Below are 16099 nucleotides of genomic sequence, written 5' to 3'. Positions count from 1 at the left end.
TCGTTCGTCTTTTTCACGCGCCCACGTCATAATTCGATTTGTACAATATATTCGGGCGCGTGAGGAAGGCCCGATAAGGGCAAGACATTCAGTTTTGGTGTGTTCGTACTCTATACTACTTGAACTGCTGTCTCCGGCAGCCCCGCACTCTGTCCACCTCTCATCATTCGATAACCATACGAATTTTTTCCATTTATTACTAATTCATAGCTGAGGGTGGATCATGCACGAACTGTTTCCCCAAATTACTCATTAGTACTTAGAGTGGGATAACGATGAATTAGCTTTTCCTAATGCCGAAAGTATCTTTGTCCATATACAAAACATTTTATAGACCTTTTTTAAATAAATTTAAATGGGCTTACTGCTGGACAAGTCAGGATTCAGGACTCACAATGAAAACTGAGAAAATATATGTACATATACCAGATGAAGATATACTCACACTATATGCTTTAATGCCATGATCGATTGTAGTTTTGTATATGCAATCAATAGATTTAGTGCATTTACCTGAAATCCCATCAAATTTCGAAGCCAATTGATCATGAAATATAAAAAAGTAGACAGTTGCCAACTGATGCCATTAAGAATACCCCATCACCAGGTGGAGCAAATGGCATTCCAATGGGATCGATCACTCAGATTTCGCGTCTTCACGTTCTAAGGTATTTCATTCATTCCATGGCATTGCTGGCCAGGTATTTCACCAGCAGACCAGAATCACCGTTAGTCTTAAGAATTGGGCACTTCGATTCGTTCAATTAACATGGTCGATAAGCACTATCAGACGTGATAAGGACCGCTTATGGCTCTTGACTGCTCGGAGCATTATGAATATACATATAAATGACCGCACCTGGGCACAAATTTTAATAGTCTCTTTCGCTCAGCGGTACCACTAGGATCACCAGGAGGTCTCTGATACCTTAAACGGATTGATATATAGATCGATATAGTGTGACTTTTACTTCGATACAGAAAAAGGATGACCGCCTCGAACGGCGTCATCGTCAAGGATGACGATGACAAATCGCGTTTGCAGTACAAAACGAACATCGTCCTGGGATCAGCAGCATTCGAAGACCAGGACAAAGATTCAAAGAGCTTGTAAGTTGGAATAAGAGCCACGGAAACGATCAAAGGACATCCAAAGTGCAAAAGTGAATCATTGATGCAATTCTGCAAGAAATTAAAAATTAAGTGTGCAACAAACAGAACAGTGGTTAAATAGACTGAAGAGTATCTACTCATTCAGAACCGAACCTGAGCGATCATTTAGTTTCTTCGAAAGAGATGAGTTTCTCCCAGTATAATGAAAGGAAGCACTTCTATAATTTTTTTATATGAAAGATGTATACCCCTGCCTTGCCATTGTTGTGTGCAAGAAATTTAAAAGAAGTATTTAACCTTTACCAAACTGGCACTTCAACGATGACATTGCTAATTATACCCTAATAAAAAAAATCGAGTGACGACCTTGTTGATACCCTCTCAAGCCTCAAGTGTGTCACTTCTCTGTTCTTCCAATATCCAATACAAAGTTTTCGATAGATTCCAGGCATTAATAGATCTGCTTGAAATTTTAGAATAGTTTTTCTAAATACGAAATACCGAAAACTTTGGGTGGCTGCAAATTAATGTATTTTACGTTCATCGTTGATTAGGGTATCGTATCGTATCGTTCATCGATGTCTAAAACAATAAATTTAGAAAATAACAAGAAGCACAATAAAGCACGTCTGCAGCACAACATGATAATATTATATTATATTACGTTCTACATATGGACGCGCGTATGTCGTCATTTTGATAAGGGCATGCGGACGTGTAGTAGGCGGCTGATATGAGCTGATACTGGTGTCATTCGAAGATAAGGAATTTGCAATCGCCAGGCGATAGGGCCACGCCACTGATAGTTTCATGTTCAAGCGGTTATGGCGTCAATAGAAACGACTGTGTTAATGACCGATGATTGGCGTCCCCTTTATTGCAGTGCTCCCAAAAAGACGAAAAAAAATAATTCTAAGCATGACGAGGCGGAAGAGGAGGAGCAGGACGATGGCTCCTACATAGAGGAGGTCAAACAGGTTGACTACTTCCAGATGTTCCGCTATGCCACCACCAAGGACCGCATGCTCTATGTCATCGGACTTCTGTCCGCCGTAGCCACTGGTCTCACGACTCCCGCCAACAGCTTATTCTTCGGCAACCTGGCCAACGTAAGTGGCAGTAGTTTTTGTGTGGTTCTATCTCTCATACGCATTCTATATAATCCTACATCCTATAGAACTTTATCGATTTGAGCGGGGCAGCTGAGGGTAGGACGTACCAACGTGACGGTGACGACGTGGGAGATTTGCTCCTCGACAAGGTGCGCGAGTTCTCGCTGCAGAACACATACATTGGAATTGTGATGCTGGTGTGCTCCTATCTCTCGATCACCTGCTTCAATTACGCCGCCCACTCGCAGATTCTGACCATCCGCTCCATCCTGCACCAGGACATGAGCTGGTATGACTTCAACCAGAGCGGCGAAGTGGCCAGCCGCATGAACGAGTAAGTTGCTCCCCAAACATCCATCCATCCATCCCCGCATCAATCGCTCACTGTTCTCCCTCCCATCTCTCCCTCTCCCCCAGGGATCTGTCCAAAATGGAGGATGGTCTCGCCGAAAAAGTCGTCATGTTCGTCCACTACTTTGTGTCCTTTGTGGGATCCCTGGTGCTGGCCTTCGTCAAAGGCTGGCAGCTGTCTCTGGTGTGCCTTACGAGCCTGCCGCTGACTTTCGTCGCGGCTTGGCGGCTGGCCAACCAAGAGGTTACCCAGTACGCTGGAGCAGCAGTCGTGGCCGAGGGCGCCCTGTCCGGGATTCGCACGGTAAAGGCGTTCGAGGGAGAGGAGAAGGAGGTGTCCGCCTACAAGGAACGCGTTGTGGCCGCCAAGCTGTTGAACATCAAACGCAACATGTTCTCCGGCATCGGCTTCGGCATGCTCTGGTTCTTCATCTATGCCTCGTACGCTTTGGCCTTCTGGTACGGCGTGGGGCTGGTAATCAAGGGGTACCACGATCCGTATTATGCCAGCTACGACGCCGGCACGATGATCACCGTATTCTTCTCGGTGATGATGGGTTCGATGAACATTGGCATGGCCGCGCCCTACATCGAGGCATTCGGCATTGCCAAGGGCGCCTGCGCGAAGGTCTTCCACATCATCGAGCAGATCCCCACCATCAATCCCATCGGCCATCAAGGTAAGAACCTCAACGAGCCCCTCACGACCATTGAGTTTCGTGACGTCGAGTTCCAGTATCCGACGCGCAGCGAGATTCCCATATTGAACCGTCTCAACCTCAAGATCCATCGCGGCCAGACGGTGGCCCTGGTCGGACCCTCCGGCTGCGGCAAATCCACCTGCATCCAGCTGCTGCAGCGCTTCTACGACCCCGCCGGCGGCGATCTATTCTTCAACGGCACCAGCCTGCGGGACATCGACATTAACTGGCTGCGTTCCCGCATTGGAGTCGTCGGCCAGGAGCCCGTGCTCTTCGCTACATCGATCTACGAGAACATCCGCTACGGACGCGAGGACGCCACTCGGGCTGACATCGAGGCGGCCGCCAATGCGGCCGTGTTCATCAAGAAGTTGCCACGCGGCTATGATACGCTGGTGGGCGAACGCGGAGCTCAGTTGTCCGGAGGCCAGAAGCAGCGAATTGCCATTGCACGGGCCCTGATTCGCGATCCGGAGATACTGCTGCTGGACGAGGCCACCTTGGCCCTGGACACTGCCAGTGAGGCGAAGGTGCAGGCTGCCCTGGAGAAGGACAGCGCCGGACGCACGACCGTCATTGTGGCCCATCGGCTGTCGACGGTACGCCGGGCGGACCGCATCGTCGTGATCAATAAGGGCGAGGTGGTGGAGAGCGGTACGCACCAAGGACGAGGACGAGGAGGAGATCAAGGTGCTGGAGGAGGACGATGAGAAGGAGCTAGAGGCCGTCGCGAAGGACAAGAAGATGAAGAAGAAGGTCAAGGACCCCAACGAGGTCAAGCCCATGGCGGAGGTGATGAAGATGAACAAGCCGGAGTGGGCGCAGGTCACCGTCGGCTGCATCTCTTCGGTGATCATGGGCTGTGCCATGCCCATCTTTGCCGTACTCTTCGGCAGCATCATGCAGGTGCTCTCAGTCAAGACCAACGACGACATCGCTACCTTCATGCAGATCTACTTCTTTGGCATCGCCGGAGAGCGGCTCACGGAGCGCCTGCGTGGCCTCATGTTCGAGACGATGCTGAAACAGGAAGTGGCCTGGTTCGATGACAAGGCGAACGGCACAGGGAGTCTGTGCGCCCGCCTCTCCGGCGATGCCGCCGCTGTCCAAGGCGTAAGTTGTACCACAATTCCACAAAGAATCCTCTCCTGATTGCTTTCTTCACCAATTGATTCCCGCAGGCAACTGGCCAGAGAATCGGCACGATCACGTGTTTCCACGCTAGCCCTCGGTATCGGTCTGTCCATGTACTACGAGTGGAGTCTGGGTCTGGTCGCCCTCGCCTTCACGCCCTTCATCCTCATCGCATTTTACATGCAACGCACGCTCATGGCCGAAGAGAACATGGGCACGGCCAAGACCATGGAGAACTGCACCAAGCTGGCCGTCGAGGTAGTCTCCAACATCCGCACCGTCGTCTCGATGGGGCGCGAGGAGATGTTCCACCAGACATACATCGGCATGCTCATCCCGTCCGTAAATGTGAGTGGCCACCAGGCTGGAACCATACCCGACTCGATCCCTAATCGATCCCCCACTATACCCACAGAAAGCGAAGAAAAACACCCACTTCCGCGGCCTGGTCTACGGCCTTGCTCGCTCCCTGATGTTCTTTGCGTATGCCGCCTGCATGTACTACGGCACCTGGTGCGTGATAAATCGGGGCATCGAATTCGGAGATGTCTTCAAGTAAGTGCCCAAATAGAGTGCAGAACAAGAGAGGACCAGTCCTAAAGTTACCTTCCCTTCCCTTTCAGAGTATCCCAGGCTTTGATCATGGCAACGGCTTCGATTGCCAACGCCCTGGCCTTTGCCCCCAACATGCAAAAGGGAATCTCAGCCGCTAAGACGATCTTCACCTTCCTGCGGCGCCAGCCCATGATCGTGGACCGGCCGGGTGTGTCGCGCGAACCGTGGCACTGCAATGTCACTTACGACAAGGTTGAGTTTAGCTATTCCACGCGCAGAGAGATCCAGGTGCTCAAGGGTCTGGAACTGGGAGTGAAAAAGGGCCAGAAGGTGGCCCTGGTGGTGCGGCAAGTCCACCTGCATCCAGCTGATCCAGCGCTTCTATGACGTGGACGAGGGTGCCGCCCTCATCGATGAGCACGATGTTCGAGACGTCTCGATGTCAAATCTGCGCCAGCAGCTCGGCATCGTGTCCCAGGAGCCGATCCTCTCCGAACGCACCATTCGGCAGAACATTGCCTATGGCGACAACGCGAGGTCTGTCACTGACCAGGAGATCATGTCAGCCTGCATGAAGTCTAATGGCATCTCCGAGTTCATCGCAAACCTGCCGCTGGTAAGCATCCAGAATCCGCAATCCACATCCCCCCTGGATATTCAAATATAATCCGTGATTTCCTCCTAGGGTTACGACACGAGAATGGGTGAGAAGGGAGCCCAGCTGTCCGGCGGTCAGAAGCAGCGCATTGCCATCGCGCGCGCCCTCATCCGGAACCCCAAGATCATGCTGCCGACAGTGAAAAGGTTGGTACATCCCTCATTCAGCTGAGCTCTCAACAATCATAATCTTTCGCTTTATTCTTTGGCAGGTTGTCCAAGATGCTCTGGATGCCGCATCCGAGGGTCGCACAACGATCAGCATAGCTCACAGACTGTCCACAGTCGTCCATTCGGATGTGATCTTTGTGTTTGAGAACGGCGTAGTCTGCGAGACCGGCTCCCACAAAGATAGCATACGATACCATAGCATAGAACTAGATATAGCTTAAGGAACTGCACTGCGATCAAAGACCCCCTGTAGTATCATCCTGTACAAATAAGTTCATAGTCCTAATATTATTTATCTATTTTGAAGTCTCCTCCCATGAATTTATGAATGAATTTAATTCAAAACCCAATTAAAACAGATCTACTTGTAGATGGTAAATATTTGTTTTGTATTTTAAGTTTACATCGATTATTAAATTTAATTGCATTTTACCCAGTGTCGATTGGTTGTCCACTGGAAACCAACGACCAAATGTAGCTTGAAGTAGGCGTGTCCGTGTCCGTAAAGCTTATTCAGTCGCGTGGCCGTTTTCCGGCCGTATTTGTGCTGTGCTCCTTACCGTACAACTAGAATTTAGTTAGAGTAAACGTAAAAATAAGCGAAATCTTACAGGGAACACAGCACCGCACTGGCCACGCACTGAAAGGACAGCGCAGCTCCAGATGGGGAGGAGAGCTCCATCGATCGGTTCCATAATAAACAATAAAAACTTTATGTAATTGATCGCTGGCTCCCATTTCTGGATGGGATCGGATGGGATGGTCTTCGTTTTCTGGGTTCTGTCACTTCTTTTACAGTTTTGGGTAAACGCTATGCCGGTTGTTCACGTGTGATTGTGGTTTATGATTTGGAAAAGGAATATGATGTAACTATGTTAAACGTAAATCTTAATAAAAATCCAGGGAAGGCTATCATTAAATAAGAGAACAACAACTATGACTATGGTTGCCTAATTTAGTTCTTGTCTTCCTTCTTTTTCTCGCCAGAAGCGTCGCTGCCTGAACTGCTGCTGTCGGCGCTGTCGGTGGATCCGGCGCCAGCACTGCTCTCGCGCTCAGCGGACATCTGCCAAAAGAAAGAATCAATTGATTAACTGATAAGACAGACACAGGTCACATATATTTGGACAACATACCTTCTTGTAGGCCATCTCGAAGAGCTTCAACGAAGCCTGCTGCAGCGAGCTGGTGGCCTTCCTGACCTCCTCCAAGTCGGCGGTTTCCTTGTTGGCCAGCAACGTGCGCAGATCGGCAATCTCCTTCTTCAGCTTCTCGCTCTGCAATTAAACCGAATCGGATCAGTCAGATCGAAACCTAACAATTCCTTGTCTATGCATACCTCCTCTGCGGGCAACTGGCTCTTGAACTCCTCCATCTTGGTCTCAGTGTCGTGCACTATGCTCTCGCCCTGGTTGACGATCTCGATCAGTTCGCGCTTGATCTTGTCGGCGCTGGCGTATTCCTCGGCCTTCTTGATCATGTTCTCGATTTCGTCCTTGCTCAGACCGCCGCTCGACTGGATGACAATCTGTTGCTCCTTGCCGGTGCCCTTGTCCTTGGCCGAAACGTGCACAATGCCGTTGGCATCGATATCGAAGACCACTTCGATCTGGGGCACTCCGCGGGGTGCGGGTGGGATGCCGACCAGTGTGAAGGAGCCCAGCTTCTTGTTGTCGTTGGCCATCTCACGCTCTCCCTGGTGCACCTTGATCTCCACCTGGGTCTGGCCATCGCTGGCTGTCGAGAAGACCTGCGACTTCTTGGTGGGGATCGTGGTGTTGCGCGAAATCAGGCGAGTAAACACTCCGCCAAGGGTCTCAATGCCCAGCGACAGGGGAGTGACATCGAGCAGGAGCACATCAGTGACATCACCAGCCAAGACTCCACCCTGAACGGCTGCACCGACGGCCACCGCCTCATCGGGATTGACGGAGCGCGATGGCTGACGTCCGAACAGTTCCTGCACGGTGGACTGAACCTTGGGCATGCGGGTCATGCCACCAACCAACAGGACCTCTCCAATCTCTGACTTGGCCACCTCGGCATCGGACAGTGCCTTCTGGCAGGGCTGAATGGTGCGCTTGATGAGATCACCCACAAGGCTCTCCAACTTGGAGCGTGTCATTTTCAGGTTCATGTGCTGCGGACCGGCAGAGTCCATTGTCAGGTAGGGCAGATTGATGTCGGTCTGCTGGGAGGAGGATAGCTCGCACTTGGCTTTTTCGGCCGCCTCCTTCAGGCGCTGCATGGCAATGTTGTCCTTGCATATGTCAATGCCGGTGTCCTTCTTGAATTCGGCCACCAGGAAGTTGACGATGTGGTTATCGAAATCCTCACCACCCAGCAGGGTGTCGCCGTTGGTTGACTTGACCTCGAAAACTCCCTTCTGGATTTCCAGAATGGAGATATCGAAAGTGCCGCCTCCCAGATCGTAAACGGCAATGCTGTAAATTTAGAGTGAAAGTAATGAAACCATCTACAATGCATTCAAGAGCAATAAAAAAAGCATTGAACTCCAAGGTACACTTACATTTTGTCCTCCGTCTTATCCATGCCGTAGGCAAGGGCCGCTGCTGTGGGCTCGTTGATCACACGCAAAACATTAAGACCGGCAATCTGTCCGGCATCCTTGGTGGCCTGACGCTGCGAGTCATTGAAGTAGGCGGGCACAGTCACCACGGCGTTCCTTACAGGTGTATTCAAGTAGGCCTCGGCCGTCTCTTTCATCTTGATTAGGACGAATGCGCCAATCTGTGAGGGGGAGTACACTTTGCCATCGGTGGACGACACCCAGGCATCTCCATTCGAAGCCTCGACAACCTTGTAGGACAGATTGCTGATGTCCTTCTTCACCTCGGAATCGTCAAAACGTCTGCCAATCAGGCGCTTTGTGGCGTAGAAGGTGTTTTCAGAGTTGGTCACAGCCTGACGCTTGGCTGGCATGCCCACCAGGCGTTCGCCATCCTTGGTGAAGGCGACGTGCGATGGCGTGGTGCGGGCTCCCTCGGCGTTCTCAATGACCTTTGCCTGCTTGCCCTCCATGACGGCCAGGCAGGAGTTGGTGGTGCCCAAATCGATGCCAATAACTGCACCCTTGACCTCGCCAGACCTAAAAAAAGAGTGAAATATGGATTGCTCGTGAGCAGATGGAAAATTTAAAATTGACAACGCCAGCAAAGAGCTTAGATAAGCGAACAGAGATAGAGCTAGGCCGCACCTCTATCTCTGTTCGAGCAAGAAGCTCCAGATGTTTCCAACAATCAAGAGCTGAACTCTTGGCATCCATTGTGATGCAACATCGAGTGTCTGCTGGAAGCTAAAATCTTTTTGGCAGGTTCCATTACATAAGCACAACTACACAACTACCTAGGCGACCGGTCGGTCAGTCGGCACTCTCTTGTTCGTTTTAATTTCATTGTAAATGTAAATTAATTAAAGATCACTTACTTGTGGCGCTGCTGACCCCACAGTCCATTGCTTGCACCTGGCAGGCTCTGTAAAGAGGAGAGAATGCATCGATCTTTATAGAATGTTCGCGCAAAACATGACCCGCAACGAGCCGAGCGTGAGCATGCCGCTCCGGCTATTATGTAAAGACGGCGGCCGTGGTACTTACGCGGAAGATGCTAGAAGCTCCCGATGCATTTGTGGGCACAACGCCGGCTTGGCGTGCGAGACGTGGCAACAACCTAGGAACACGCAGCATTTTCGGTATTTACTTTAATTGCACAATGTCAAATTAAAAAGCAAAATTTCGTTAGGCGAGCACGTTTTCCGTAAGTGGCGAGGGCTGGAAAAAAGTAATCGGTCACCAACGGAACGATAGGTTTTATTTGTTTTCACCCAGAGTTGACAGCATTCGCTTGTGCAGGTTCGATTATTTAAAATACAATAAGTTTTGATGTTTGAGTGATGCAGAATCGCTACTGTGATATTTATATATCAATGTCAATTACTTCTCGATTGTGACACCTTCTATCCTCAAGCACAAAACAAGGTGTGCAAATCCAGGAAAAGTCGATGGTTTGGTGGGTTTACCTGGTCAATTGTTGGAAATGCAGTTCATCACCATATGTACAGTAATTTAAGTACAGAATTTAAAAGTATGGAAAGAGACTCATTTTTGGCAGCCGGTAATGGAGGTCCTTACCCGATTCAAGTTCGGTTATCGATATCATCCAGGGCTGATAGCATGTTCGATTATTTGAACCGATGTTTGAGTGAGTGTGACCATAAACTATCGGACCTTCCCAATACATGTCTATCAGCCTATCATTGCGTAAAGCTATCCAAAAATTTTGAAATACAAATTAACACAGAGAACGCCGGTGGGGTGCGTGCGCTGCCATTCTGTCCGACTACCAAGCAACGCTAAACCGAACAGGGGCCGTATTTACCGGCCTGCGCCATGGCTTCGGAGAATGAATCCGACTCCGAGCTGGAGGAGAACTACTACACATTTCTGAATTTGCCCCGAGATGTAAGTGCATCGTCACCCGCACGTCACAGTCTTATCAATTTGTTTTTTAGGCCACCACAGAGCAGATTAATACAGCTTACAGGAAGCAGAGCCGCATTTACCACCCGGACAAGCATTACGATGTGGACAGCAAGAAGCAGGCGGAGATTATGTTCAACCGCACCAATCGCGCGTACGAGGTGCTGTCTGATCCCCACCAGAGGGCCATATACGACTCGGTGGGCGTAAATGGCCTGAGAACCGAGGGCTGGGAGATTGTCCACCGGACCAAGACGCCGACAGAGATCAGGGAAGAGTACGAACGCCTTGCGCAAGCTGCTGATGAACGTCGCCTGCAACAGCGAACTAATCCGCGGGGGAACATCACCATTAACGTGAACGCAACGGAAATATTCGCGCCCTACGATGAAACGGAAATGCCCCGCGTTGAGATAGGCTCAATGAGCATTGCACAGTCCATCGAGGCCCCTTTGACGCGCAAGGACATGATCATTATGAGCGGAAACCTGTACTCCTCCAACGGGAATGGCAGTGGCGGGTTTGTGGTAGCTGGACGTCGACTCCTGAACAAGGGCTGGCTGGAGGTCTGTGCTGGAGCGGGAAACGGCTTCCTGGTGGGTCTCAAGGGTAAGTAATCAGTTTGCCAAAGCCCAGCCCAGCCTGCAATATATCTAAAGTATGTGCTGTCAGGTGGACGCACGCTTTCCCCTAAGGCGACGCTCAACGGCGGGACCAACATGAGTTTCCGGGAACACGGCGTGCTACCCGCCCTGTTCTCCACGCTCGCTGTGCAGCTGGACAAGCACACGGTGGGCAGCCTGACGTTGAACGCGGGCCCCAGTCGTCCATGTCCACACAAATCGACCACAGCAAGGACGAGTACACGCTGAGCTCATCCTTTGTAATTGGTTCGCCGCACATCTACTTCGGTCTCTCCTACACGCGCAAGATGATAGAAAATGAGATGAAGCTGAAGCTGGCCGTGAAGTAAGTAGCTCTCACATCCGCAGATCGGGTTGATTAACACGAAATCCTTATTGCAGGGTCGGAACATTTGGCTTCATGGGCGAATATGGACTGGAGAAGAAGATTTCCAAGTACAGTTCTGTGACAGCAGCTGTCTCGATTGGTGTGCCTTCTGGAGTTATCCTTAAATTGAAGTGAGTACAATATAGTGTCCTGCATTTTGGACTATAATACATTGATGGCTTCGCTTGATTTTTGCTTTCAGGATACTACGATCAAATCAGTCTTATGTGTTTCCTATCCACCTGAGCGATGAGATAGTGCCCGCCGCTGTGTTTTATGCCTCTGTGACCCCCGTAATTGCGTGGTTCTTGATTAAGAAGACCATTATGGACCCAATGGATGCCGAGCGCAAGAGCGTCGAAGTGGAGCGGACAAAACGGCAGAACGAGCAGCGCCTGTTGGCCAAGCGGCAGGAGGCCAGTGCTGCCGTCCATCTTATGCAGAGTACCTACCATCGCATCATGACCGAGGAGCTGCAGAAGACGGGCCTGGTCGTCACAAGAGCCGTATATGGCTGCACAACGGAGAACAGCAGCACCCAGTTCAAGCCCGAGCTGTCGCTTGATGTCACTATACCAATTCAGTGTCTGGTCAGGGACAGTACCTTGCAGCTATACGATTCCTCAAAGGTTTGTTCAGAACCTGATGAAATATTGAATATAACTGATGTTATTCGTGTACTTACAGAGCGATCTTCCCGGCTTCTATGACCCCAGCATCGGGGACAATAAGATCCTACGCATAGAGTATACATACCAAAACCAGTTCAGGGTGGTCAACATAAAGGACAACGAGGCGATACGACTGCCATTGCCATGATAGTGGTCTGGTCTGTGTGCTTCATGCTGTATTTATTATAAATCATCAGTTGTGTTTGTAACTTGTTTTTTAATCTTAATAGGAAAGACCCATTCCAAGAGATGGGGCAAAAAGGACGGTTAAGACAGCTTTATAATATTGCCCATTTACAATACCCATTTGCATTGTAAACTCACTGTTTTTAAGGATACTTTTGAGATCCGCAAAATAAACAACGATATTTGTTCAAATTGGAATTCCATTCCTCCGAACGAACACTATCGATAGTTGATAGTCCGGCAACCCTTAACCTTTTAGCGAAAACATCAGCTGCTGGGGAAAAGTTGTTTTGTTAACAATAAAAACGACCGTTTGCGCTGAAAATGCCACTGCGGAGAGGAAGCAAGTTGATCACGGAATGATGCAATGCATGGACCATGATCCTATTCACAAAGGCGAATCTCATCCGCTTCCTGGCCGGCGCAATATGTTTGTTGCTGGTGCTGAATTTTGTGGTCTTCCGCTCTGACGGAGCTAGCGGTACGTCCCTGAGCAAGCTAAGGTAAGTGTGAGCAAGAGGTGAGCGGAGTAAGCCAATTAGCACTTTCATTTGCTGGCTATATCAATTACAGCATACGGCGAGTGCGCAATTATGCGCATATACATAGGAACGCCAGCAGTGGGGGCATCCGGCTGCCTGCTGCGCCCCTGGCCCTATCGAAGGAGCGAGAGCTGCACAACGCTCAGAACTCCACCTCAACGACTGTGATTGCGATTGCAAGCTTTACTTCCAATCCACAAGACTTATCGCACCCCTTTGCGAACATCAACAGCACAAACATGAGCACACACAAGCCCCTGCCAATGAAACCAACCATGTCCGCCCTCCATGCCAATTGCACTGATCCAGATCCCCGAGATGGTATGATATACTCTCAGTCTGGTCTGTCTTGTGCAATGGCAGGTTAATGGTTAAAGAAATGCTCTTCTAGGTGGACCCGTCACGACCAACACAACGCTGGAATCACTAGATGTTATTGAGGCCGAGCTGGGCCCTTTGCTGCGCCCTGGCGGCGCTTTCCAGCCCGACAATTGCAACCCACAACACCATGTGACCATTGTTTTGCCCTTCCGCGACCGCTACGCCCATCTCTCCGTCTTCCTCCGCAACATACACCCGTTTCTAATGAAGCAGCGCATCGCCTATCGCATATTCATTGTTGAGCAAACCAACGGGAAGCCCTTCAATCGCGCGGCTATGATGAATATCGGTTACTTGGAGGCCTTAAAGCTTTATCAGTGCGATTGTTTTATATTTCACGATGTCGATCTACTGCCTTTGGACGATCGTAATCTCTACAATTGTCCACGTCAGCCGCGGCACATGTCGGTTGCGATTGACACGCTGAATTTCAAGTAAGGAAGCCACTGCTAATCTCCTGATCTTTCCTGCATAACACGCTTTTGTGCCAGGTTGCCTTACCGAACAATATTTGGCGGAGTCTCTGCCATGACGCGTGAGCACTTCCAGGCCGTGAATGGATTCTCCAACTCGTTCTTCGGCTGGGGCGGCGAGGACGATGATATGTCCAACAGATTGAAGCATGCGAATCTATTCATATCAAGGTACCCCGTGAACATTGCGCGCTACAAGATGCTGAAGCATCAAAAGGAGAAGGCCAATCCCAAGCGGTGAGTGAAGAAGTGTCCAAATTTAGAAAAATTATAATTCCTTGTAACCTCTGCAGCTATGAGAATATACAAAATGGCATGAACAAGATTGAAATGGATGGCATCAACTCAATCAAGTATGGCATCTACAGCATCAAGGAGTTCCCGACCTTCACATGGTATTTAGCAGAGCTAAGGAGCTCCGAGCGCAAGAGTTTGCCTAAATGGGGAGACCGAGACCCCAACTCAAAAAGACAGCGTAACCATACGTGACCTTTCAAAACGATCTATTATTGTGCATGTACAAAGGACAACATTACTTTCTCGAATAGTAGAATTTCTCTCTCTTTTACTAGAGAAGCCCCCAAAAATGAAAATTTATGCCGAAACGATGAAGACATTAGACATTAGCGCACATATTGTGTGTATGGTAGGTAGTACATAGTATCTCCACTCAATATACTCACAGAACTCTATGTAGTATACTTTTAAATTAAAAGTATAAAAGTATACTTTTAATCATAGCTCGCAAACGGCGGTCAACACTTTTTCCCTTTGCTGTCTCGTCACTGACAAAACCGAAAAAGACCACGAAGACACGGTCTCTCACTGAGCAGAACACTTTTTGTCTCTTCGCTTGTGTTATGTGTTTCGGGTTTTCGGGTGAGCCCGACACACGATCGTGTCTCACAATAACAACTTAGAAAGACACTTTGGTCAAGCGCTCACAGCAAACGTGTCTTTAGATGAGCAGAACCAAAAAAGTGTCTGAGTAAAGTGTTTTTAGTTTTTTTTTTGTGTATATGTTTATTTATTCATGTTTTCCGCAACTTTTGGGCTATTGTATTGTAATATGTATATTTATTTGCAAAATTGGCAAACGAACATTTTCGTTTTGCTTTTCACGATTCATTTTAAGCTCCAATAGTCAAACCGTATAGAATTCATAAAAATTGATAGTTGCCATAAGCACACGTACAAGCACGCATACATACGCAAAAGACACTTTGTTCGTTCACTCGCGACAAGATGCTCAGTGAAAAACAGGAACAAAAGAGAAGTGAAAAAATCGGTCTTTGCTTGAGCGAAGAGCGAGTTGAGCAAAAACAGATTTGATCGGGTCTTTTCAGTCCATTTTCTCAATGTGTCCGTCAATGAGAGGTTTTTATCAGACACGCCGAAAGTGTAAACAGTTATTTGCGAGCTATGCTTTTAATCCATAATTTAGCTCCAATTCGAAATCCAACCACAGTCACAGAATGTAGCGATAATCGCCCCCTCCTCCCTTAAATACTCAAAGTGCTCAAGAATACTTATTGTTCGGAGCAGAACCCAGCCGATTAGCTGCTTGCCAAATAGCACCTAATTCTTGGCCCTCAGCCGCTTATTTTGTTTGTTACTTATGTCTATGTCACTCATTTGTTTGTTAAAGCTCTGCGCTTGCTTGCCCTGCTAAACGCTCTCTGCCAGCTCGCTCTTCGCTATCTCCGCTTTGCGTCTGCCTACCGACGTCGGCCGAGCGAAGCTGCGCTTAGCGATCGGAGCGGCAATGTAAAGGGCAGGCAAGCCACACTTGCAATTTGGATGTCACGCATTAAAGAACATATCGTAATTTTATTTCTGCGCCGAGTTTTGTTTAATTCGAAATAATTAGTCGGCCGATTGGGGATAAAAAACATTATCTCCACATAAGATTTGGTGACCCCGACGTGATCGAAGAGTTGCAGTGTCAATTAATAATCATTCGCGATCGACATTCGTTAGCCCTAGCAAATTTTCGGCGGTTAAGCACAATTCGGTGCTAAAACACACTTACATACACCTACATACACGCATTGCTGGCTATTAATTTCTCTGTCGCGACAATTCGGTCAGTGCAGTGCGGTAGGCAATGCAGCGAACTCACTAATACACACAAGCGGAGTACAAAGCGGAATCGGACAGCTCGCACAGCCGCACAGCTAAAGGCATTAGCTGTAATCCCTTTGCTTTCGGTTCCCACGTTTATACGTATACAGGGTGTCTTTTTCGGTCGTGCTGAGTGACTCTTTTAAAACCTCAACATGGCAGCACCTGAGCCTACCAATGTCGCGAACGCAGCAATGCCGAGTGATGTAGATTTCTACAAGCACAAGGCCGAGTCCATCGCGCGCCAACTAAAGGCCATGGATCGCTTTCTTACCAAGGAAGAGCTTGCCGAGTTAGATGAGGCAGAACTTCAAGCTCGCTTAGAGCAAATCGAGCGAATGAATGCGGATTTCGATGCCGCTCAAACGAGCCTTGAAAGGCTGGATTTCCTGCAGTTAGCCCATGATGCCCGGCTGGAC

At 49.0% G+C, this 16099-nt stretch overlaps 3 protein-coding genes and 1 pseudogene across 3 annotated transcripts; 3 read left to right on the top strand and 1 right to left on the bottom strand.

Moving 5' to 3' along the window:
- Positions 1–19: 19 nt before the first annotated feature.
- Positions 20–6650, top strand: LOC108158586 (ATP-dependent translocase ABCB1). The gene is given in 12 exon segments (XM_033396900.1): positions 20–1110; positions 1997–2222; positions 2291–2559; positions 2643–3938; positions 3940–4390; positions 4459–4487; positions 4489–4759; positions 4827–4966; positions 5035–5307; positions 5309–5582; positions 5652–5770; positions 5836–6650. Coding segments are annotated over 12 exon segments (3525 nt in total). The 5' UTR covers positions 20–988; the 3' UTR covers positions 5891–6650.
- A 15-nt stretch (positions 6651–6665) lies between these two features.
- LOC108158589 (heat shock 70 kDa protein cognate 5) lies at positions 6666–9629 on the bottom strand. The gene is made up of 6 exons (XM_017291040.2): positions 9411–9629; positions 9242–9288; positions 8325–8903; positions 7134–8238; positions 6931–7071; positions 6666–6860 (listed from the first exon to the last, which is right to left on the bottom strand). The coding sequence occupies exons 1-6, from the start codon at positions 9498–9500 to the stop codon at positions 6750–6752; spliced, it is 2073 nt and encodes a 690-aa protein (XP_017146529.2). The 5' UTR covers positions 9501–9629; the 3' UTR covers positions 6666–6749.
- Positions 9630–10052: 423 nt separating this feature from the next.
- LOC117192237 lies at positions 10053–12238 on the top strand (annotated as a pseudogene).
- A 192-nt stretch (positions 12239–12430) lies between these two features.
- Positions 12431–14248, top strand: LOC108158594 (beta-1,4-N-acetylgalactosaminyltransferase bre-4). Its single transcript, XM_017291046.2, has 5 exons — positions 12431–12663; positions 12734–13023; positions 13094–13517; positions 13575–13793; positions 13850–14248. The coding sequence occupies exons 1-5, from the start codon at positions 12539–12541 to the stop codon at positions 14043–14045; spliced, it is 1254 nt and encodes a 417-aa protein (XP_017146535.2). The 5' UTR covers positions 12431–12538; the 3' UTR covers positions 14046–14248.
- The last annotated feature ends 1851 nt before the right edge of the window (positions 14249–16099 follow it).

The sequence above is a fragment of the Drosophila miranda genome, assembly GCF_003369915.1.
Source record: "Drosophila miranda strain MSH22 chromosome Y unlocalized genomic scaffold, D.miranda_PacBio2.1 Contig_Y2_pilon, whole genome shotgun sequence".
Lineage (NCBI taxonomy): Eukaryota > Metazoa > Arthropoda > Insecta > Diptera > Drosophilidae > Drosophila > Drosophila miranda.
The sequence above is the reverse complement of the archived record's forward strand: the minus strand, read 5'-3'. Positions and strand labels throughout refer to the sequence as shown.